Source organism: Frieseomelitta varia, unplaced genomic scaffold (assembly GCF_011392965.1).
Source record: "Frieseomelitta varia isolate USP_RPSP 00005682 unplaced genomic scaffold, Fvar_1.2 scaffold_954, whole genome shotgun sequence".
NCBI classification, from domain to species: domain Eukaryota; kingdom Metazoa; phylum Arthropoda; class Insecta; order Hymenoptera; family Apidae; genus Frieseomelitta; species Frieseomelitta varia.
Genome location: NW_025110761.1, coordinates 397417 through 425390, shown reverse-complemented (window position 1 = coordinate 425390; position 27974 = coordinate 397417). Strand labels below are relative to the sequence as shown.

Here is a 27974-nt window from a genome sequence, read left to right as displayed (position 1 = left end):
AATTATTGTTAGTATTCATATATTACAAGTAAGGATGTATCGATCAATACACAATTATATTTTGTTAGCTATATTTTATTTTTTATCGATATTTTACATTGCAAATCACGTTGTGGCTGTTTTATACAACTAGATAGCAATTAATGCTAAAGATCTCAGATACGTTAGGATATGCAACCTATAAAAGAATATCAAGTACGCAGCAAAAAAATACATATATTTATATGCTCACATAATATGTATGTATACAGAATTTTTGATAGGATACTAACATAAGCGATGTTGTCATCATATGCTATTAAATATATTGCAATAATTGTAAATATTTTACAAATATTGTCATTTTTGACTTGGACAGATAAATTTTTTGAAAAATTGCTGTATACGTACATAATATATGATCGTTAGAATAGACTTATTGTTAAATATAGCGAAAAGAAACGTTTCGTTATTGAAGCGTGTTATAAAACTGCGATTTTAATAAGGTATATATTTACAAAATATAGTAATAGGAAGGAATTTAATTTAGAACGATTAATTATGATTTTATTTCGTTTTCTCATGTGTACAAACTCTAATGTATCCTATGTACATATAAATCAACTTATTTACTGAAAATATAATGTGAAATTACTGCTCCATTTGTCATAATTCATTTTATCTTTCTTTTTTATAGCTATCCCCAATGCTTTTTATAGTTCTTTTGCGTTAAAAATGAAAAAATCTTGCTTAACATTTTTTGTAAAATGTAATGGAAGCACTTTACAATAGACATAAAAAATTACCAAAAAATATTATATAATATAATTCACGTTTAATTATAATTTAAAAATATAAGAAATACTTTTTTTAAGAAACCAATTTACTGTAAAAGAATGTTAAAATCGTGATATATTTAAATTTTGTTGCATTTTGCGTCTTTAAATATTGCGTCTTTTAATATCGAAACATGCAATTTAAAATAAGAGTAAAAAAAGAAAAGGCAATCGACTGTAAAGTAATTAAATTGCGGTATTTAAAGCTTATTAATACAAACATCAATCAAACTAGATGACAATTTTTCTTCAAATTAAGCATTTGCTTTTTCAAATTTCAGGACTTATTAAAATTCGTATTGAGAAATGAAAATTAAAATTTTTGCTACTGCACTTCCGGCAAAGAACGTATTATGATAAACTTCCATACTTAAATCAAGTTCGATTTCCTGGGGGCCTTGTATGCTTCGTGTCATTATTAAAACAGCTTGCTGTGGTGCAGGCCTTTTCAATGCGAAACACGATTCCGTAGCGCGTTGTACTCCAGGTGGTGCACGCGCTTCCAAGAAGGTCATACTGAATTGCATCGTCGACCCTGGCATGTGATATCCTTTCATTTTAAACAATTCTTCCGGTTTGTTGGGTGCGATCGGTAACATGCTCACAAGAGTGATGAAGTTGTACGAATAATGCGATGGTTGTCTAAGACAAGCTGGATCGTTGATACGACAGGGCCAGGATTTTACACATCGGCTGCAATTTCAATAATTTACTAGTCTCAACAAATGCTTACACAAAAATTAATTAAATTTTATGTCTGTGTGTATGTACGGTTCCATTTAGACAAATCTAGCGTGTGATTATAATATAAGATATTTTCCTCGATAGAGAACAAGTTTTATTTCAAATATTTTTTCAAATAATGAATAGTTGCGGAGATTAAAGTGTATAAGTGAATTAAAATAAAATATTCTTTTTTTTTTGTTTCAAAACATTTTATAATATATACATATACACACATATATATATGTATATATATGTATATATAATAACAATATATAAAATAATATAATAGTCTTTCTCTATATAAGACGGATTTGTTATAAATTATATTTCCATATTATCAATATTTTTTAATGTTTTTATATGGTTCAAAGGATAAATCAGTTTGTCTTATTTCAAATTCGAAGAAAAAATTATAGTAATAACAAGTAGTATATTGAATGCGTCATTGTATTAAATTAAATATGTCGTCACCATTAAAAAAATGTCAACAAAAATTATCTTGGAAGCAAAAATCATAAACTATTTGTCGAATTTAAATAACTTTTTTTTGATATATATTTTTGTATCACATAAAAATAACAGAAATATAGCGTAAAATCTTGTATAATACTAGATATTTCATCAACTTCATTCAACTAATTCAAGTATTTTAAATAATATGCGAAGATAAATTTTGATAGTGATTAATGGTAAAAAATAGTTTTCTTTAAATGGATAAAACAACAAATTTAAATATAAAAATAAAAAAAATTATAGTTCGTATATAAAAAGCAAATATTAAGAAACAATATTATTTACGATATTTTGGTGACAAATTTTTTCCTCAACTATCATAAAATGATCAATATAAAAAATAATTTAGTTTTTCCAAAAGTTTCTACTTATTATCTGAAACGATGATTGTAGGGGACGTGTCTCTGATTGCGAGAATTATTTTATGGGACTGACCGTTGTCAACAACACATTTTAGTCGAAAACAAGACGACTTGATCCGTGATTGGGAAGGACATAAAGAGAGTTGGCCTTACATGCATAAGGACCGACTTAAACGCGACGCGAGTAGCACAAGATACAGTGAAGATAGTTCGATTCGGTTTGGTTTACGTGCATATTCCTCTCCAACTTCTACGAATGCGCCTGAGACGTCTCACCTCACTATCGACAAATCTCGCAACGATCACCCTTACTGTGTATTTCCAAAACGATAATTAAAATGACTTGTATATTTTATTATAAGTTTGTTCTATATTAGCTGCTCTAAATATTTATGATGTCGAAATTTTAGAATAATATTTTGTTAATATAAGTTCGATTGGAGATATTCTTACTTTTTTCTTTCATGATCACGATGATATCCCGTGGGACAGTTTATTTTATTGCAACGGAAGCCACCTCTGGTGTTGTGGCAAATTTCATCTGCTCCTCTGCAGACATTTTCTACTTGGCACTCGTCGATATCTTGAAAAAAAGGAAACAATCAATTATTTTGAAAGAAATTACAACAGTTGTATTATTGTCACGATGTGTTATTGTCATAAGAAAATCAAGGACAGATGAAACAACTTGAGATTCAAGTAATGGCCCAGATTTCCGATGACTGGGTCAAGTACAGACGATAAGTGTGTAACAACGAGATAATGGAGATAGAACACGCTTTAATAAACGACAAGAGTTCTTATCGTGCATACGCCACGTTTTACTATTGAATTTTTTATAGTTACAATTTACCCGTTACAATTAATGATAAATAATTTTTAAGGATGTATTATACTGCCGCAATGACAATGCAATGAAATACAAAACTTAATTAAAAAAAAAAAAACAGATTTTTTTCATCTGAAAACAATAATAATAATATGCTTTGAAAATACTGAAAATTAAATAAATTATTGAAAATTAAATAAATTTGGTTGCTGAGTTGCACTCAGCAACCAAATTTTTACCATTCTTTTCATTAAAAGAAATTAATATTTCTTAATTAAATTTATATTTTATTGCTGGTATTTCTTAGATTTCTGAACTTAAAAGTTACGTAAATATCGTGTATTTAGCAATTATTTCAAAAATCAAATCCCGAGTAAGAAAAATTCATTTTATATTTTCACTTTTTTACTTTATAATTTTATATTAATCTAGGTACATCATTTTTCGGAGGATTTTCAAAATTAACAAGTAAATGTAAGATTAATAAGCAAATAAAAATAATAATACCTTCGCAAGTACGACCGTTAAATCCGAGTTTGTAACCATCTGGGCATTTACAAGCATAACTTCCTGGTGTGTTTTCACAAATTCCTATACACAAATTGTTCTTTTTGAACTCCGTACATTCATCGACGTCTGTGCAAGAACGATTATCAGGATTCAACCTGAATCCAGGTTTACAAGCACATCTATAACTACCCCATACATTAAAACACATATGTTGACACAAATTAGGGGTTCGTTGGCACTCATCAATATCCTAAAATATTAAATAAGAAATCCAGGAATTAATCCGACAGTTCACACTCTCTTAATAATAAAATTACGTTCATTAATAAATAAAAAGATGAATCAATAGATAAGTTACACCACTTCTGCATTTTAAAAAAGATACAGATGAATGAAAAAATTCTTTTCCATTATCGACATAAATTATTAATCAATTATTATTTTTCAATATAATCATCGAATATTTGTAAGTATTTATCGTAAAGAACAAAATTTATTTCATTTGATTATCTATAATAATTTTAAACTTTGAAATATATAAGTATTGAAATATTGAAATATCTAAGTCTTCCTTTCATTTGGCCAAATAAACATATAAAATTATATGGCGAGAGATATACATAGATCATAAAATGAATATTGTTACTATTTCAATTGAAGTTTATAGAATTGAAAATGTTATGAAAAAGCATCACTTTCCTAGCGTTTTTTTCAAATTATTTATTTTTTTAAATGATTTAACTAAATTTGAATATCAACCCTTTCGCCATCAAGGAAATATTCGCGTCACAATAGTGTTTATGTCTCTTTATGAGACTATGGTAGCAAAGGAGTTAATTCGAATATTCTTACTAGGGATTATTACTTTGTGAATTTTCTTTCGTTATTAATATTAACAATTCTTCTCTTTATAACTTTTTTCATCACTGTTAATAACTTTCTCATGTTTGTTTTCTTAAATCGCTTTATATTTGATTTTGCTTTAATCTATGAATGTTATCATGTGTAAATGTTATATTCTCTTAATCTATGTATAAACATTAGAAAAAAGTTTCATTTAAAGTTTCGTTTAACGAACTCTATAATTTTTTTTTTTCTTTAATATACGTTATACTTCAAATTTATTTATGAATATTTTTTTCATATTTTGATAAAATTGCATATATTACAATCAGTGGTTGTATTTTCTGATTTGTAATATCAGACAATTTTTTCTAAAATTTCTGCACTATTGTATTTACAATCTTTATAAGAATACTAGATACAGTGAGCTATGATACGAAGAAAACGTCATGTTTACTAGTAAAAGAATAATACGGTATTTACTTGAGACTTTTGAAAAAGAATATATGTTTGAATGATTTGGCTAGGCAACAGAAGTTTTTAACCGTCGTCTTGAATATCTCGCCGTGTGATGACTATGATTGATATTCATGATTGTATAGAATATAATATCCGTAATCTTAATTTATCTTGCAAAATACAGTAGTGAACATCTCAAACTATGTGACTGATTAATTTGTTGAAACATATTATACGATAATAACAATGTTCTAGTGGTATAATCACATAATGTCAATTACAATATTTAGAATGAAAATTAACAAGTAGGTATAACTCACTGATTCACTAACGTACATACTGTTGGATGCATGCAAGTTTTCGACTTCATACCTTCGAATATCTAATATTCATATTTTTGAATATCTTTCATATTTTGAATATCTCATATTTAATTAATTATAATAAGAATCTTAAATAACAAAAAATAACACTTTGTAATTTACCTGACAACTACCACCAGCAGAACCACCAATATTTTCAAAACCACTTTCGCAATTACATCGGAATGAACCAACGGTGTTTTCACATCGACTATTTGATCCACATACATTACCATAAAGACTACATTCGTCGATATCAACACAGTCCTTATTCGGTCCAGCAACGTGTCCTGGCGGACAAGTGCAAACGTAACCACCTAGTCTATTTTCGCACGTCTGATCCGCAGTACATTCATGAGTACCATTCGCACATTCATCGATATCAATGCAATATTGTCCTGATATTGGATCCAAAGTGAATCCATTACTACATATCACTTTAGATACACACCTGAAATTTAAATATTGAACGATTATTCGAGAATTAAATTCAAAACTATAACAGTCCAAATTACGTTTTAGCCATTATTTTGACAAAAATAATTGTTGCAATTTACAAGATTTATACATCAAAATGTGAAGAGAATATTCTATTGCAATTGTTTACTAACAACAAGGAAAAAATACTCCAAAAAATAAATTTCATATTAAAATATAATATAAATTCGTCTTATTTGTTATAAAATTAATTTAGTGTAAAATTAATTTAAACAATATACAATATTTTTTTGATTTTTAGATCAAGAAAATAGGTATCCATTTTCATATAGATATTAAATGTACATTACAGAAGATGAAGCTACTAATTTAATCTTCTATTTTATTGTATTCTAAATTGTTGAAAAATTGATATTTTTTGCATTTTCTCGAAAAATTATCTTCTCTTATCAATAGACAATTTTCTACAAGTTTTCTGATACTTCTGATAAAATAAATAAAAGTTAGTCAGCTTTCAATTGATGCAGTGAATATAACAATTTAGATATAAAAATTTTCCAAAAAAATCTGAAGATAATTTTGAACTTTTTAAATAGCACTATATTGACATCGAGACGAATTCAACAATCTTAACGACCTTGGCTTTCGAAATTTCGTCTTAGTCAAGAGAAATATTACTATGAAAATTATTTTATCAAATAAAATACACGTTATTTATAGTCTTTAATAATATAATATATTAGTCTACAATAATATAATATACAACGAAATTTTATTTGTTGAAGATAATTATTTTGATGTAATTTGATGGCAATAAAACAAGATTTCCTTGATTAAGACGAAATTTCAAGAGCCAAGGTCATGTTAAGATTATTATGTAAATTGTTCAATTTGTCTTAATGCTCTTTCTATTACAATATAAGGTCAAAAATATATAGTATTATTTAAAAAATTCAAGGTTACCTCGAGATTTTTTCAAAAAAGTAATTTTTAAAAAATTTTTTATATAGCCGACTGAAAGCTAACTAAATTTTATTTTGAACTTTTTTTTTATATAATAACCGGAAGTACTTAAAAACTTGTACCTTGTAAATTGTATACTCTGTATGTGTACACAAAATTTGATAATTGAACTTTCAAAATGTTTTAGCTGTTTAAAATACAACACTGATAGTGGTATATGGAGACGTGTTTGAATGTAGTTTTCTCAAAAGCATGTATTTTTTTTTTTTTTTTTAATAATATCCTAAGATAAACGGTTTCAAATATATTATGTTATTACAGTTTATATCAGAGTTAATTTAAAATCTCCTTTTTTATCTTTTAATCCGCGAAAAGAAATTAAATAGTTAAATTTAAATTGAACCTTCTCTTTCCTCGCTCTTATTCTGCTATTTGCCATATTCAAATTATTGAAATTGATTAAAAATTTTTTTGATTTTTTTATTTCGAATAAACACAATCGTGAAAACTACGAGTTTTCCTTTTAAATAAAATTTTAGAATTTTATTGAGGAATGCATACTACAAAATGCTAATGAAAAAGTTTGCGTAAATTTTTTGTGCAAAAATATGAAAATAGACTTGAAAAAGTCTATTTGTAATTATATTTGTAAATTTATTTAGCAAACAACAGAACATGAAGAATTTCAAGTGTTTGTAGATCTTATTTTCTTTACTTCGACAATATTGTAATCTCATCTAATAACTTAAAAGAGTATCGAACTGAGGAAAATAATATATGTATAACATAAATTATTAAATTAAACATGTTTTCATTAAATAAATAGTTTACAAATAGTTTAAAGTGATCAATTTGTGTAGATGGCTCATCCTGTAAAATAAAGAAAATAAATTGACTAATACAAATAAAACAAATCTTTTATATACCTATAAGATCCAACAGTGTTCATACACCGCATCGTCCTGCCACAAATACTCGAATCTTCTTGACATTCGTCTATATCAACGCATTTTCCTCCAGAACCAGGTTCAAATCCACGTGGACAATTATACATTTTTTCAGTAGTTAATGAAGTAGAAGTAACAGATCTGAATGTAGATGTTGATTTACTAGTTGTAGTTGTCAGTGGCGTTGTGGTGTCAACACGAGGTTGTGGGACCGGTATACGTGGATTACGATAGCATCTAAAAGAGCCGAGTGTATTCCTACATTGATAACCTGATCTACAATCGTGTAAACCAAGCAGGCATTCGTCGTCATCTTCGCAGATTCCAGTGGCTGCATTCAGAGTATATCCAGTACCACACGACAGATAACGAGTGCAAGTATAACTACCTATAGTATTATCGCATCTTTGACCTTGCAAACAAATATCTTCCTGAAACGAAATTTTTACGTTTATTACATTTAAATGTAATTTCAATCAAATTTATTTCATATTACAATGATAATTACAATGATAATTATATCATTTTATTAATAATGATAACAATTATTTTTATTGGCTTCAATTTTATATTTCATTACTATTAATAATGCATCAAAAATACAAAAATATAAAGCTCAAGTTTCCTAATATTATTTTTCTAAATGTTCTAAATATTTATTTTCTAAATATGATTACATGTATATATCTATTATAATTTTTATCATACATATGTATATGTAGAGTACCAAGAAAATATTATTGAACTTATTTTGTTTTCAAAAACATAGAATAATTAAAATATGTAAATATTTCTAAATAATCGGGAAATAGTAATTTATAAAATATATAGCAAATAGATTCCTGGCTCTATCATTATGATAATCTTTTAATGTATTACGTATGTATTATATAAATATTAAGCATATATTAAGCTAAAAAAATTTAGCTCTTGAATTGTCAGAATATCTTTTAAATTTAAATTTAAATTTTTCTGAGTTTAGGTAATTTGGGTAACTAAAAATTAATTTAAAAAATATTTTATTCTGACCAAGATCAGTTATAATAATTACATGAAATCAGTTATCAATAAAATGATGTTTATAAGCAAACATAAAAATATCAAAAGCACGTCTGCAAGATTTGTAAAAAATATAATTTTTCGACATATAAATTGAATATTTTTTATTGCAAAAAATAAATTAATTTCAAAAGCGAATAAAAATTTTGAAATATATAATTGGATATTAAATCGTAACTATTGACATTAAAAAGATAAGTTTAGAAAAAACTTTATAGTAGACGTATAATCTTATAGGCATTAGTGTTTAAAGTAAAAATTGTAAATAAAATCTTTTATAAAATTTATTGATATTATTAACATCATAACTATTTAATACATCATCAAAATACATACCCGTGTTTGACACTCGTTAATATCCACGCAGGCTTGAGTTAAATTCTCACGTCTAAAACCAATTTTGCATTTGCATGTGTAACTTCCTATAGTGTTAATGCAGTCCTCGTTGCTACTACATGCATCATCTATTTCCCGGCATTCATTGATGTCAATGCAATAATTTTTAACAAGTTTTAATCCAGAGGCACACTTTTTGTTCGGTAGTGTCGGTGAAGGTGTCGTAGGTGGTTTCCTAGTTTTCGGTTTTGGGGGTGTTGCGCAACTATAACCACCTGGTTGATTATAACAAACTTCACCTTCACAAGAATCCAAACCTTCCGCACATTCGTCTATATCTGTGGAATATATATATATGAGTTTAACATATAACAGTTTATCTCTCATAAGTAATTTGTTCAAAAGATTTAAAATTTATCAAAATTTATCATGTTCAATAATAATATTATGACAAAAATTGGTGATTATAATTATTATTGACTTATAATTATTAATTAATATTAATTTAGTGATTATAAGTTATTTATTAACTAATAAATAACTTGAGACGATTAATATTTTACTGCTTGAGCGAGGAAATAAATTTTTAATAATAATGATTATTTGAAATAAAGCAATTGCAAGTAAACGATTACTTACATGCAAATACATTATTAGATTAGATAATAGACAATAGTTAAAAATAATCAGCTTTGAAAAAAGACTAATGAATAATCATGAATAGTCTTTATAATGCATGATCATTTTTAATTTAAAAAATTTAAAAAGTTGATATTGAATTATGAATAAATGAAATTAAATTAAAATAATTGTATTTCAATATTATAATATTTACACACGTAAGCAATAACAAAACATATTGCAAATTAATATATATTACATTACAACAATAATATAGCTTAAACAGTGCAGTATGCTTTACATGTCACATGCAATAAGCAAACATAAATGCTGTCTTAAAATATTTTAAAATATAATAAATAAAGATTACATGGTTAATTTAAAACACTTCAATTTTCATCCTGAAAAAAATTATAAATTATTATAAATTAATTTATACATTATTTAATTAATTTTGTATATTTATAAATTAAGACGAGAAATGTATAAAAATTATATTAATTAGATTAATCTATAAATGTATAAAAATTAAGTAGAAATTAGATTAAGTAGGCATTATAGTCTACTATAGAGATAAAGACAGACAGACAGAGAGAGGGAGAGAGAGAGAGAATATTTTAAAATATATATACTACTTTAGTTCCCATTATAAGTAAATTAAATTTGAAAATTAACATATATTAAAATATACCTGTGCATTTCCTTAATCGGGGATGATATCTAAAACCGGAAGGACAAGCAGGTTTTTGATGTTGACGTTGTTCGAACGATACAGGTCTTTCGCATCTAAACACGTTACAGTACGAGTATGATTTATTAATTTTATTCTATATAAAAATTTCAAATTGTGTATTTCAATAATTCTTTGATTATATAAAAAATATGAAATATAAAAATAACACGAAAATCTATTGTATAATAGAAATTTAAAATCTGTCTTTAAGTTCGTACGTATTTATGTATGTTTTTTAATTTATATTAATAAAAAAGCTACCAATAAGAAATCATATAAAATAATAATAAATATATTGTAGATTGTAATACATTTTAATTCCTTTCCTTTTTTGCTTTGTTACTTTATTGAAAGAAGTTATAGATTAATTTGACATAAAACTATCTATAAAAGAAGAAATGGAAAATTTCAGTTTTTCATGATAAAATATTAAATTAACAATATAGACCTGTAGGTTCCAGGTAGATTGAAGCATTTTTCAGAAAGTCTAAGATCACATTTGTGTTGGCCGAGGACACATTCATCGATATCTTCGCATTGTTTAGTAGCTAGATCGTATTCATAACCCGGTGAACAAGAAGGTAATCTGGTCAAACATTCAAAGCTACCGTTTTTGTTGACACAATACTGATGTAATTCTAATCGACAAGTGTGCAGATTTTCCAAACACTCATCGATGTCGATGCAATTGTCATCGAAAGATCTCTTATAACCGTTGCTACAAGGCGGTATCAACTCGCACAAAAAAGAACCATTCGTGTTAATACATTTATGGGTATCCTGTGGACAATCATGGCTGCCTAAAAGACACTCGTCAACATCCTGGCATCCTTTTATTGCTGTATTAAAATACCAGCCAGTGGTACAAAGTGGTGAACATTTAAAGCTGCCTGGGATATTATAACATTGTTCGTAGTCTCGACAAACCAATCCTGTTGCACACTCATCAATATCTATGCACTCTCCATTTTTTATATCTCTAGTATATCCGAGATCACATGGTTCAAAAAACAAATAATGATTCTATAAAATAAATTATACGAATCTTTTTAAGCGTTCAGATTATTTGTAACTATGAAAGAAATATCCAATGATTTGAAAAATTTAAGTTGTATAAGAATTGCATAAAGAAAATTTAAAAATAAACGAATAAATGTAATATATTTAATATGAAATGAATTTTTAGTTTGTAATAAAACAGAGAAACAATAAATATATTAATACCTGCATTATATGATTTTTCTTAATACTTAATGGTCTGTTAATTATTGTTGAACTTGTTGTTGTAAATACTTCACAAGTATAAGAACCATTTGTATTAAGACAAAATTCAGTTAATACATTACAAGAATGTAATCCAAGTGCACACTCATTTATATCTTGACAAGATTCTTCATTCGAAGAGTGACTATTATTACTTAGCTGAAAGCCAGGCGGACATACTGGAGAACATCTGTATCCACCCCAGAAATTTATACATTGTTCACTGATTCCACAATTTGATAAACCATTGTTACATTCATCGATATCTGTCAGAAGAATTAAAGAAGAATTAAAATTTAAAATAATCAGATTAATATATGATAGAAATAAAATTAATTCTTTATTAAATGAAATATAAATTATTTCAATGAAAAAATTCATGTAAAAAAATAAACAATAGTTAATAAAATTAAAATAAATAAATAAAATTTTAATATTCTCATACCGATACAATCTAAACTTTGTTGATCGAACACGAAACCTTCCTTGCAAGTCGTTGCTTGATTAACAACTGGAGAAATTGAAGTTACTGATTTGTGTTCCTTTCTATACGAATAAGCTTGAGTATCTTTAATCTTTCTATCCAAATTGATATCTTTATGATTTAATGGTTCGCATCTAATTAAATAAAATATAATAAATTGTATGTATATCAATGATTAACATTATTAATTACAAACTTACCTGTAACTACCTATATCATTAATACATTGTTCATTTTCTTCACATGAATGCAATTGTTCTTTACATTCGTCCACATCGATACATGCTTCCTTAGAATTATTTATCGGCTTATAACCCGCAGGACAAGTCAATAATTTGTCAGTTAAGAAAAGATCAGAATGATTCGAGGGTAAGCATTCATAACCACCTATTATATTTTTGCAAGTGGTATTTAAGTTTAAACACGGATTACTGGATCCGAAGCATTCATCCACATCTACAAATATAATATGTATAAGTAAAATAAATGAAAAAGAGCAATGTTTTCATAAAGTTTTCAATGAAAATTATATAAAAACTAATAAAAAATAACTTTTGTAATTAAAATAAAAAAAAATTATAGAATAGTTATTCAATTCATTCGGAATTTAAACAAAAGATTAAGAAAATTGTATTATTAAAAAGATGTAAGAAAATTCTTACTCACATGCAAGTAAGATACATGCTGGGTCAACGTAAATTCACATACTAGTGTTCACAGTAGACTATTTTCAGACGATTAATTAGTTAAGATATGGAAAAAGTTTATATACATGCACATACCTATAAAAACAGCTAAAAATATCAGAGGAAAAACTTATTATTAATGTAATAGATATTAATGTAAATAGTTCATCTCATGTAGCATATTAAAAAAGAAAAGTACATTCATAATACATTAAATAATAATCACATTAATAAAACATAAAATAGTTACCTGTGCAGGTACCTAAATTAACATTATAGGTAAATCCTTTATCACATTTTACATCACACTCATAAGCACCTTCAATATTACGACATTCCTCTGTACCCTCCAAACAGCTATGAATTCCTTCTGCACATTCATTCACATCTAAAAAAAGAAAAACAGTAAGAAAAAAAGAACAAATTGATATCTTTTCGTTAGTATCGCGATCACAGAAAGGTTTTATTATTAAATAAATAAATTTTATTCTTAAGTAGTTCATTTTTAATTTAACATTTTAAATACCTTCGCATTGCTGTGACAATTTATTGAATTTAAATCCAGCGGGACAAGATTTTATTCCTTTCATTTCTAGACAACTAAAACTACCTTGAGTGTTAACACAAAAATTTTTTCTTCCGGAGCATGGTTCTGATAATATAAGACACTCGTCAATATCTAAAATAATTATTGAAAATAATACATGCACGAAATATTAACTTATTAATGCTAAAATATTGCTTTCATGAGTAAAAAAATCATAGTAGATAATTTCAATTTTTATTGAACTCATTTAAATTCAATATTTATTGAAAGATAATTAATATAATAAATATTAATATAATATATTAATAACAGCTTAACGTAATATATTAATATTATAAATATTAATATAATAAATATTAATTATGACTTTCAAATATTAATTCTCATACAATTAAATATTATGTAAAATAATAACAAAATATTTTTATTTTTTTATACGTATAATTACACTTTAGTAGTATACCCATAATATTTCATATAATTTTTGTACGAAATCTAACGGAAGCTATTATTAAAATAATCCTTACACGTGCTAACATACAAAGTATTTCATTGTCAAAAGAAATTCATTAACTCAAGAAGCTATTATTAATATATAAAGAAATTGATTCTCATACATCTTAGTAATAAATGTTCTCAAAATCAAGTATTAATCCAGCAATTTTTTGTATTTTATTTAATAAAATTTGGAATTCCTAAATACATACAAAAAAAAACTATTCTTGTATCTTAAAAATTGGTATGTTCAAAGTTAAACTAAAAACATTTATATGATAATAGAACAATAGATAACAGACAATAGAACATATATCACACAACACAATAAATAATAGAACAGATATCTAATATTCAGTATCCCAATTTATTTTTTGCTAAATGATACTGCTAGCAAATAATATTTGTATAATATAATATCGCTCTCGAAATTATAAGAAACACTTCATTTTTAATTTTAGATGTTTAAATTTTTATTTTAAATTTAATGAATGGCATTTAAAGTTTAAAACAAAAACTCTTTATAAGAAAATGTAAAAATAATAATAATAACATCCAATAAATCAGTTACGCAAATATTTCTTTATATATTACCGCAAATATTTCTTTATATATTTTGTTTTCGATAGCAAGAATTAAATTTCAATTAGAAATTAATAGAAGACAAAAAAATTATTAAAGATAATCAACTTAAGTAATGTATTCTATTAATGAATAATTAATTAAAAAGAATGAAAAATCTGATTCATTTTCCTTAAGGACTGATACAAATTATTAACGAAATATTCTGAATAAATCTGTTAGACAGATGAGATTATATCCAATTTTAAAAAATTGCAAAGATTGGATTAAAAATAATTACGATATAAAAATATAAAAACCATTTAAAATTGTTTAAAATTATGAAACAGGAAAGATATATAAATATATTTAATAAAAAATATATAATTTTTTCGAAGTAAAAATGTAAAGTAATCTTAATCTAGGTAGTATTAAAAATCAATTACGCTTTAATAAAATGAAATATTATAAAATCATAAAATAAATTAAATAATTTAAATTAAAAAAAATAAGTACGTATCTGTTTTATTACATGTTGATATTATAAAAATAAGCCAAAAGTATTATGAGTATTTAAAAAACTAAAAAACTGTGTTTTAAAATATTATCTATTTTAGTTATCGGTACGATTGATAAAAATAAAACTAAAGTCAAAATTGCTCAAAAAAATAAATGACATTAAATATATTAACTAACTATTAACTAGTCACATTCTTGCTTTATCTTGGAAAACTAAATTCTTCAATATATCTAAAAATAAAATAATTATTATTTATTTATTGTATATATATGTAAATAATTTATATTTATTATTTGTAACTGTAAATACTTGTAAATGTAATTGTAATTGCGAATAATTGTAAATATTGTGTAATTCATAACAATAAGATTCTTCATTCTCAAATATTTCAAGTATTTTACATGGATAAGCTAAATTAAGTGAATTCTAAATCACCAGTTGTTAAAAATTTTAAATAATAATAATCTATAAGTAATCTATTGATCAATAAATCTACACTATCAGTAGTAACTGTATAAATATGATTAATGCAACTTAAATAAATAAATATGTATACAAAAATAATAACAATTGATTTTTTTTAATAAAAGATTATATTTCAATAGTAGATGAAGAAAAATTCATTCATAAACTTAATGTATTGTTATATTTTAGAATGATATCCAAAATAATATGTCATCTCAAATTGTTAAGAACAATAGCAACTTATGATATCAAAATTGAAATCAATATTTCTCATCAATTTTAAATTTAGACACATCTGTATTTGTAGAAAATTCTACTATTTTTACTTCATAATTTCTAAGAATACATTATCTTTGTGTATATTAATTTATGAAGTTATAAAAAAATACAGTATTATGTAAATACTTGATCTGTTTAGATTTACAGGAATTTTTCTTCTTCAAAAGATCTAAATACATAAAATAAATATATTTGCTAAAAATGGAAATCATAAAATAAATTACGATAAATGTACATTAAAAAGGTTTAGTAATTTTAAAATTAAATAGATTCATACCTGTACAAAGACCTGTAGCGGGTTCCCATTGATAACCAGGAGGACAAGTATCCTCTTCGTAAGAAACAGATCTAAGTTTATCTTTGGACGTGCATATATAAGATCCTATATTATTTTCGCAATGACCAGGACATACTTCTTTTTCTATACATTCGTTCACATCTAAGCAGTGGAACACATAATGCCAACGACCATGGACATAAGCGAAATTGCAATGCAAAATAAGAGAAAGGAAAATGCTCGAAGGTAAAGCTCATATTGTTAAACAAACATAAAATACGCTTGAAAATAAACTTGAAATTTATGGAACAATGAGAATTTCATAATATCAAAATATATTTAAAATGACAAATAAAAACAAGCAATTCAAATAGAATGAATTATTACGAATTAATTAAATATTCAAATTTGATTTCGAAGATGTAATGCGATTAGCGTGCATCTTATATAATGTAAATACTTACATATCGTATCTTTAGGAAAAAAGTGATGAAAGTCAAAAAACAAAACTTTTAAATTATTATAAGAATAAAATGTTGCAGAGATAGCCTTTGACCAATTATCAAAATTTTATTCATTGATCTTTATAATTTTGCCGGTAAAAAGGAATTATGTTTGCTTTTTCTAATTCGCGTGACATTACATTCGATAAATACCTTTTAATACCTATGAATTTTGTCCTAACTATCATTAATGAAAAATGTATATTGATAAGGTACTATTTTGAACTGCATTGTTTCTTTAATTAACAAAATAATATCTAATTCTGTTTAAAACCAGTTTTTCAAGTTGTTACTTTTTTCGCAAGATCGCGATATAAAATTGATTATAAAAATTGATTCATAAAAATATTTCATTTTGTAATATTCATATATTATAAAAATATCTCTCTTTCTTCATATTTGATAAAAATTATTATTTGACAAATTTAATATCTTTGTCATACTCACCATCGCAGACTTGATTGGTAGCGTTGTAACGATAACCAGTTGGACAAAGAGGTAAAAACTCGTTATCATCCTCCGAAGTTGTACTTTTGTTCTCGAATTTTTTTGGTAAACAAGAATGTTTATCCTTCGCTAATATGTAACCGGGATTGCAACTGCACGTAACTGCAACTCCATTATCCGTACAACGTTGTTCGCATGGATTGCTCGACTTGCATCTATGCCATATGCAATTGCACATTACATAGTATAATTATTGAATAAGAAAACTTTATTTTCTTTTAAAATATTCAATACACCAATTAATATTTTAAAGGGTTAATATTAGGACAATTCTTTTAAGTAAGATAACAATTAATTAATTAAAATAATTATTCTTCTTTCTAATTATTTTTAATTATTTTCTATTCGTTCATTTTATAGCAGCATATTATAGCAATATTTTAACTAACATTTTGAGAGTCATTAAAAATGTAATCATTTAAAATACAATAGATTTCTCTAAACCAAATATCTGATAAGATATTAAATCAATTGATTAAGATATTAAAATAGGAAAAAACTAAAAATATTGAAAGATATTGTTTAGGAACATAATAGAAATATTATATATACAAAAATATAATCAATAATAAATTAGCTGGAAGTATTAATTATCAATATATCAAGATATATTATAAATCTATAAAAAATAAATAAATTTTTTAAATTACTTTTAGCATTTTGAGGTTACAATATATTAAAAAGACCAAATGAATGAAATACCATGTTTTTTCAAAGTTTTTATAGAAAGTACGTTTTATAGATTATGTCTGAATGTGTCTATAAGTAAGAATATGTCTATTTACAAAATTTTTAACAACAACATAAAGCATTTTTGTAAAATAAAAAACTTGAATGTGAAATTTATTATTATTAATAATATATCTTAATTAATAAATTTATTAAGATTTTTATCATTTTATAATAATAAAATATCGTATTATAATAATAAATTGAATAATAAATTTATATATTACTGTATAAAATATAAATATATGTAATAAAATGTTTGAATTTAATACTAATGTAATTATTTTAATACCAAATATAAATAATGCTGAAATAAATGGTATATCAATTTTAAAAATTAACATACACATAACTTTAACAAGAAACATTTAAAAAATGTATTGTGAAACTTATAAAACTAAAATATAATGTATAAATATTTTATAAAACTATACCTGTCAATAGGTAAATCTTGTCTGCAAGTTTTTCCATCTTCCAATAAACTAAAACCTTCACGACATTTACAATAATAAGATCCTTGAGTAGGAACACAAATGTCAGAACACAATAATCCCTTCATAAGTTGGCAGATGTCATCTAATGCTATAAATTAAGTTTGTATGTTATATTAATTATAAATTATTCACTGTAATAATAATTATTTTTACTAATTGTAAATTGATCGAAAAGTAATGTAAGATATTTTTTTAAATTGAAGTTCTTAATTGAAGTAAATTTGATTATTAACGATTCCAATTAGAGTTAATTTTTGAAAAAATTTGATGGTTTTAAGAAATTTCAGTAATGGTTAGATCTTTTTTTTTATATGTGTAAATTTAGTAATTTGTTATTAACATCTATCTCTTTTCTACTTATTTTTTTATTTCTTAATTGTGTTGTTAAATCATTTATAATTTCTTCTAATTGTTTTCTATGTTACAAAATACTTATATCTTCATATCTTTTTATAAGAGTTTTTACATTTTTATAAAATAATCTGATTTATCTTTGAAATTTTAATTGCCTGGATAAAACAATAAATCATATTCGTACTATATAAATACGTTTCACAACATTGCCATATACAAAAAGAAATCGCGGAAATTCTTAGTCACACAATTATTTTACAGTTATTTCATAATTATTATTAATAACTATTTAACAGTTATCTTTTTGTGGACTTTACTTTCTACACTTCAAATAATTTTGATCATTATTTTTAGACTGAATCATAATTAAATGACAAAACAATTAGAATTTTATATTCTTAAAATTCTTTACCTTTTTAACGACAAATAAAACATTAATGTTTAATCGTATTTCATAAATACATTTTTACAAATTTATTTTTATAGGAATTTAATTTTATTTCTTACGAGGTGTAGGTATTGACAAAGAAGAAGAGGTTGAAGCCAATGTTGGAGTAGATAACGAAGACGTTGATATTGAGGATGAAGTATCAGTAGTCTCAATGAACGATGTTGCGTTTGTAGAATCTGTTGGAGCTGATGTTGTACTTGGTGACGCTTCGTGGCAACATTCTAAAAATGCAGGATCCCATGGATTTCCAAAAGTAAATTTCTTAAAAGCACATCCTTGTCCCATAGATCCAGTTAAAATACCTTTAATGAAATTTCGAAAGTATTGAAATATACAACATTGTTTTAAAACTACATAGGGAAGCGTCGACTATGCAGTACCGACCAAAATTAATTAATTAATTAATTTTGACTTTTCTTGAAGTGTTTTTAACACTTTATTTGACAAAAAACAAATGAATCTAACAATTTTGCTCTATACATTCTAGAGCCATATTATTTATTTCATTGTTTCCATTATTTTCACACGGTAAGTGTATACTTTGAAAATTGATAAAAGATTTTATACTATTATGTCTATTGCTATATTCAATTTATTAAGTATAGTAAAAAGTTTTGCAATTTTTTTCATATATCACTATTGTCTAAAATGTTAGTAATAAATCAGTGATCAGAGCAATCAGTTGAAAAGTTGAAAAACAGTTAAGAAGAGAAAGTAAGAAAAGATGTAGTAATTCAACAAATTAGAAATTGATTCTAATGAAGAAATCATCCATTGTGTCATTTGACACAACGTGAGTTTCTTTTAGAAAGATTGGATGCAGTGCATCGAATGTGAAGACTGGGAACATATCGAATATACAGACCACGAGAATAATAATTATTTTATCTGAAAATATTTGTAGAAATAAAATTTAAATAAAAATATATTCTTGCATTTAAATATCTTTGTTGGTCATTTAAGCATTGTTAATCGTTTAGAATTAAAAACTTATTAATTTAAATAATTGATTCAATACTGGACGATAATTTTCGGATTCCTACAAACTACGAACTTTTCATTTTCACGAATTATCAATTTTCAACACAAATCATTGTCCTCCATTTATTATTAAATTTCATTTAAATTACAAGCTTATTTTTGAAATTTTAATTTTTATCAACTCTAACTGAAGATTAGGAATGGATCGAAACATCAAAACCTCCCGAAACGTAAAAAATTTTCAAGTTTCGAGAATTCGAAACTTTGTTCTTTATTCGTGATTCGAAACTGTTGAAACTCAAATAAGAAAAATATAAAATCAATAAATATACCAAACGCTCTATGAACTTTTGTTTTTAAGAATATGAGCGTATTGTAATTCTGAAATGATAATATAAAATATCAAAATCTAAAGATCTTAAACAAGAATCTAGATTATATATTTTTGTATATCGTTATGTTTCTACTTATATTTTGTTTAACTGTGGCCAATAAAAATTTATGTAAAAGCATTAACTCCAGTTTTCAAAACAAAATAAAATCAGCAATTCAAGTTTCAAAAGTTTCGATATCTTACAAAGGATTTGACTTTCGAAAATTTAAAAATTAGTTTTGAATCTACCCCTAGTCAAAGAATCTAGACCTAAGATGTAACAAAAAAGTTTTTAAAACTGTCTACAGTGTCTAAAACATTAAAACTGTCAACAGTGTAAATAACTGTTTTCTACATGTCATATACACATGTATTATAAGGACCAATAATATCATATTTTATGATTTATTTTATTGAAAGAAAATAGTAATCTTTTTAATGTCCATTAAATCATTAAATTAAAACTCCTGTTATTTAAATTATTAAAATATATGATATTGAAATGTATATTTTTTTCAGTGTAAAAAGCAAAATAACAGTGACCGTTATGATTTCTACTATGATTTCAATGAATGAATATGAATAACAATTGCGTATCTAAAAATTTTCAGTATTAAAGCTAATGAAGAGTAAAAGATTAAGAAAATATTTTTTTCTTTGAAATTATTTGTAATATATCTATATAAAGAAAATTACCTAATTTACAAGCTTCACAACAGTCGCGATGATAATCACCCGGTCCTGAATATTTGCTTTTGGTATCGGAAACACATGCTAAACCAGCATGCGCGTCTAACTTTCCTTTCTTGCATTGTTCTTCGTGATAAGTTCTTATGCAACAGATATCCACAGCCTCTAAGCAAAGACCTTGTTCAACCGTTGGTACTCCAGACACCGGTCCTGTAAACTTTTCACACTTGAGTCCTTCCAAAGCCCAAGAAGTACCAAGCCCACAGCATTTCTCAAATTCTGCTTCCATTCTAGCTTCGCTGAATAATACTCCTGTTACACAAATCAAATATACCTAATAACTCTCAAAAACTATGTAATAATTTTTTCTTTTTTATAAATCTATAAGTCTTTTTTTTATAAAGCTTTAATCATTATTTCATAAAATGATTAAAATATCAAAATTCTCAATATTTAGCTGTCGACATTTAAAAATCTATATTATACCTAAAAACTATTGTTGACTCTGAAACTCCAGTTTATCGGTTCTCAATTTTACAATATACTTGATATTAAAAGTTAAATAACTATTCTTTTGTTTTTTTCAATGATTCATTTTTCTTTCATCGTTTCTAATGTTTAAATTGCCATGGAAAAAGTAAAACAAGGACATGAAATATAGTTATTTTTTATGATAAGCTTATGACGTAAAGTTATATCTTATTTGTCTATCATTTTCACAGAATTTAAATCTCTTGCAAAATCCATCCTGTCGCTCTAGCATGTGCAGCGATAAGAAGAACAATTGTAGTAGATAGATACTTCTTAACAATCTTTGTTATTACATCTTTGCTTCACAATTCGTTTTGTACGATATATTACATTTAATTTTTTATATAACAATAGTACAAGCTCATGACATTGCACACTATATATGTGTCAATTTTATTCAAAATTTATTCATATCGTCTAAAATATTCTCATTTACATAGTTTATTCACATAACAATATCTTTTTAAATTTTTAGATGTAGATTTTAAATGATTAGATAGAATAATATGATATAATATAAATATATATAATGTAATATAGGGTACTCCCTATTTAGCTCTATTGTATCTCCAAACGAATTCAATCATATATGAGTCATATGAATTAAACTTTTTCGACATATGAAATAAACGAATGAGTATCAGCTCATAAATGTTAATTTACGTTTGTTAAATGTTTTATACGATATTGTATTTTCGTTATATGTTTAATAAAGGATAATATTGTTTATTATAATAAACAGTATTCAGTCAATAGCTTGCTGTATTTAAACATCAAATTTTTAAACATTACGTTATAGTATTAAATTATGTACTAAACATTACGTTATAGTATTAAATTATGTACTAAATTTTTTGATATTATAATTTTAAGCTATAACTTACTTTAAGCTAAACTTTAGCCATAAATTTTAACATTTGCTGCTAGAAAATATAAGCAAAAACACAATAAATACAACGTTGTATTAATTTATCATTCATTTTTTAATTTGGAATAATAAATAATATTATTGCGATAATAAATTTTTTATTTTACCTAATATTATATTTATAATTTTTACAATTTTTGAATACATTTTTATATGTTATATAATAGTAAAAACAATTGCTATGATGTTTAATTAGAAGTCTCCATAAATCAATGAAGACTATATATACCGAATAATAACAAAACCATAATTTGTTCAATGATAAGAACGAAACCAGCACGCACGTTTCTTCGTTGTTTCATTCGAAAACTACACAACCCTTTCTAATTACCACATTTTACTGATATTATTATTATATACCATTATTTTACATTAATTAACTGGCAAATTTGATCCAAAAAAAAATTTACTTTTTTCTTAAAATCTTATCTTCTTATTTATATTTAAATATTATATTTATTTATTTTAATTTTATTTCAGATAAAATCACTCACAATGAATTAAAATTCTCTAAGTGATAAATTTCTTATTAGATTCTTTCTGATAATTTATATTAACACGCAATATAACAAGAAATACATTGAATATTAAAATAGCCGTGTAAATAAATTAAATTAAGTGAAATCATTTCAAAAGTATCAGTATCATGAAGTAATAACAGTATAAAAATAACAGTATCATGAAGTAATGCGTAATAGTGAAAAAAAAATTACATCTCATTTATAAACTGTATTTCTGGTATTTTTTATATTTTAAGAGAACAATTTATGCCAATAAATGACATATCAATTAAAGAAAAAAATATTCGCTTTAAAATTGATAAAGCAATCAATATATCCATCATTCTAACGAATTTTATTATATTCTTTTTAAAAAAATTTCTTTATAAAAAAAGCAGAAGTTTGAAAAGTAATTATATTTAATTATTAAAAACACAAATTCTTCATTTTTAGCTACGTAAGTAAATATTTATGTTATTTGTTTATTTACTCTAATTCGAAACTACATACATCTCCAAAGAAAGATTCTCTATTTCTTAATTTTTATATTATTTCTTAAATTATAAGTCGTTATCTAACTAATACTAATTTGCATTCTATCCTGAACACTTTTCAATTATTCGTTCTAAAAATCTATCGGACTTATGCGTATCAACTTCAATTATCAATTCTAAGAAAGCCATCTCTTTAATGCATATTTACTTTATCGTCTCCTTGTGAACTAAAAAAATTTAGCATTTAAATTGAAAAATTCACTTAATTTCCTCCTATAACTGACAATTAACCTGTTTAAATTGAGTTTGCTATACTTATTTAATAATACAAATATTTCGGATTAACATTTCTCGATTAACTTAACATTTTGGATATCATATTATCATCTAGTTAGGGCTCACACATTAGGTTGTACATTTTAATATACATCATAAAACATTTCCGAAATTTAGTATCGCTTACTTTATTACAGTAAAATTGAAAAATTTACTAAATTTTGCTGTTGTTTCTCTGCATTGTCTCGAATAGAGACATATAGCTTTCTTCACTCCTTCGAAAATTTATAAAATAAATAATTTTACTTGATTAAGTGACCTATCTTCTCAATGTTTATATTCTATTCTAAATGAGATTCTATCTTCTAAATTCATTATTTTTTCCTTTAAGTGATAAATAATTAAAAAATATGATTTGAACTTAATTAATAAATCTTAATTAACTTTATATTATAGCAAAACGAAAATAGATTAAAGAAAATATATCACTTATATGTAGTGTTATAGAATATATTAAGTAGAATATATACATATGTGTATACTATTACTCGTACTGTGTACAGAATATTACTAAACAGAATTTTTTAAATGAAAAATACCTTGTTTGTCCAAAGAGAATAGTTCCAATCGAGTAGTCACAAGTAAAAAGAAAATCGCACACAGATCGATGACTCGGATCATCTTCTTTCTTAAAATTCCCATAAAACGAATCGAGTGTCACATACAAATATCACAATTTTTTCAACTTCTCACAATTTTTAAGAAAATCGTCGTTGCCCGTATATGATTTGAATGATAAAAAAAATGTAGAAGTCGAAATCCTTGATTCGAAAGATCGTTTCTCTTCGTTCTCGGAGATGCGTTCCGAACAAACGCTCAACACGCATTAAAGCGTTCAGTTTGCCGGTAGCACGGTTTTCTTCTCTGCACCTTTCTGTGCGCATCTTATTTCTCGAATTATCCTTCTCTATCTTACGAATCGTTTCCCTTTTTTTCTTCAGCGTTGTCTCCGTTTCATATGCGCGCGCATAAATGTTAGACTGATCTTATCGTTAGTGATGGCACAGATCCGAAACTTGCTCAAAACTTCACTCTATTAACATCTTTGGATTTTTTCCTCTTTTATTTATATTGCTTATATATCATTATATATCTTAATATGTATATTATATGTCTTTATATATCGTTATATATCTTATTATATGTATATATCCTTGTATATCTAAATTTTATTATTATATAAATAATTTTAATTGTAATTTCAACTGTACGTGTAATAATTTGAAAATTTTATACAGTTTAGTTACTTATTGCTATACTACTGTATCTTTTAGTACATATGTATATTGTTACAGCTAATTTAAACAACACTTTTATAATTGCTAGTTCTTAAGTTCCGTCAGTTCTTAAAATGATAAAATAGTTGCTTAAACAAACAAAGTCCCAATTACATAGAATTAATACATATGTCATTACTTATGATTTCGTCGTTTAATTATTTTTATTTCATACATGGATTACTTGTCAAACCATAATTAGAAACTTTAACCACGAAATGAACAATATATCACTTTATATAATAATTTATAAGTTATTAATTTTATTGATTTTATTAATTCATTAGTTGTTATTTAATTTAAAATTTAATCATTTAAAATGCAAAACGATTCAAATAATATACGATGCTACTTTTTACCGAAATAATTTTTTACCAAAATTCTTGAATTTTATTAACTTGCACCGAGTTATTACTTTGCATATTTTATGTTTGCATGATATACCTCTGTATAATTAATAATAATAATAATGACGAAGATATCCATAAGAATTTTAATTTCATTGCTATGTAATATGTATGTCTCTTTTTCAAAAGAAACTCTCTCTTCGGGAGTCAAGAATGTGTTGATTATAATACTACATAGTGACCTCTTCTGTAGCATATGTTCCCGCTTGGATGTCAGAGATCCGTTTTTGCTGATGTTCTGTGGACAGTAGACGCTTTGTTGATCTCGCGAATTTCCGTACCACTCTCATATTTATCATCCGTGTCGTCCTTCGTTCACTTTTATCTGTATTAAATGTTTTATCTGTATATACATTTCTTGTCTTGATTAAAAATCAAAAATTAGACAGCCAATACTAATACCAATTTCTATTCAAGACCATTCTTACAAAATATGAATTTATTTTTTTTTTTTTTACTAGTTATTCTATAACGTTTAGTTAAGTAATAATCATAAAAATTATTTACATATTCTTTCTTTGATTTTGATCCAATCTATACCAAATCAATCTATATGTATATGTAACATACTATATACATATATTATCTGTTAATATCATAGTTCATGCTATGATTTTCAATGAATCTAAATATATTCTATAGAAAATACAGAAAAAACTTTTTTACTAGAAATTGGTTTTTCCTTTAATTGGCGTAAAGAAACATGGGAATATTGTTTTACAAAATTTTACTCAAAAATTCATTTTCATCGTGCAGCAGACATAAGTATTAAAAAAGAAATAACAACAAAAAAACAATAAAAAAAAAAGAAATTATCGTGTTTTTCTTTCGACGAATGTCGGTTAATCTCAGTAACAGAGAGAAATAAAAAAGAACGGGTAGCAGGAGTAACAGGCAGTAGGCCGGGAACCAAACCAACAAACTTGCGATGACCATGACACGCGTGACTCCGTAACGATCGTGTAACACCCAGAGATCACAAAGTCTTGTGTTGTGAAAAAATCAAATATTTTGTTACGGTGGTCATCTGTATGCTTACGCATCATCGTCGAACCTGGAGTTTCTTTTTTGCGTCCCTTTCAATGACAACATGTGAATGATCTAATTACATACATATGTATGTATATATACCCTAAGGAGGAACCAAGAAGTCGAAATAAATAACGTGTAACGATGATGTAATATGAGAAAGGTAAGAAATTTTTTTTTTATATCTGTAATATATTAAAAAGGTAGAATTATATTTTTAAAAAGTTCTGTCTCAAATTTCCTCAAAAGCAGTATTCTCCTTGACTATTTTAATTAAAACAATTTAAATTTAATTAAAACTATTTTAATTAAAACAATTTAACTTTATCCGAATATGTATTCGGATTATATATAAATATATAAATATATATAAATAAATATATATATATATATATATAATTAAGAATTAAATATTAACATATTATTATCATTATAGTTGTAGTAAAAATTATAGATATAATTATCTACTTATTTATTAACTGTAATAATTATCTTTATATATTTATATACTGATATAATTATCTATTAATATTTATTAACTAATATAATTATCTAATTATTTATAAAATATTAATTCAAAATTTCTATATAATTGTTTAAAACATATAATTGATTATTATTGAATTCGCAAAAATAGCGATAAATTCAATTGTCATATTATATTTTAAAATTTTTATTTTAGAAATAATAAAATGTTATTGTATATAGACAGAGAGGTTAATGGAGTAACATCCAAAACAAAATACGGTAAAAATTATGATAAAGTTTAATATCGTAATAAATTATGACCTATTGCAAAACAATTTCCGCAAACATAATTTTTTACAATATAATAGGTAAGAAAATAAAATAAAACTTACTGCCTTCGTAGAAAATACATGTTATTTTAAAGAATTATTTTTCAAATTTTTATAGATGTACAATAATCATTTATTAATTTGAAAAAAATGGTTTATTCTAACTTATCTAAACAAAATTTACTAGAAATTAAGACATTTTCAAATGGTAAAAAAAACGTCGATTATCCAAACAAGAAATTCAATTATCAGAGTACAATAACTCCATGATATTTTATGTACAGCATTTAAATAGGACTTGAATTATAAAAACTAACTTTTTCTACTACATTTTCTACATACGTAATGTTTTCTGCAGATGATACGAAACTTACATTACGCTTTCGAAAAAATATGGTAACAGAAACAAAAATGGATAAATACAGAAAGAAAAAATATTATAATAAATTGGTCATTATCTAGCACAAATGTACAATTGACATATAATTGAAATGAATAAG

At 24.8% G+C, this 27974-nt stretch overlaps 1 protein-coding gene across 1 annotated transcript; it reads right to left on the bottom strand.

Annotated features, from left to right (window-relative positions):
- Positions 1 to 57: 57 nt before the first annotated feature.
- Positions 58 to 25033, bottom strand: LOC122538039 (fibrillin-2-like). The gene is made up of 19 exons (XM_043671765.1): positions 24504 to 25033; positions 21182 to 21487; positions 19188 to 19433; positions 18267 to 18414; positions 17044 to 17258; positions 16094 to 16255; positions 13476 to 13628; positions 13200 to 13337; positions 12464 to 12719; positions 12225 to 12397; positions 11741 to 12045; positions 10965 to 11539; positions 10475 to 10569; positions 9163 to 9500; positions 7747 to 8198; positions 5543 to 5870; positions 3753 to 4005; positions 2870 to 2999; positions 58 to 1508 (listed from the first exon to the last, which is right to left on the bottom strand). Exons 1-19 carry the CDS (start codon positions 24604 to 24606, stop codon positions 1103 to 1105), a joined length of 4782 nt encoding a protein of 1593 aa, XP_043527700.1. The 5' UTR covers positions 24607 to 25033; the 3' UTR covers positions 58 to 1102.
- Positions 25034 to 27974: the final 2941 nt, after the last annotated feature.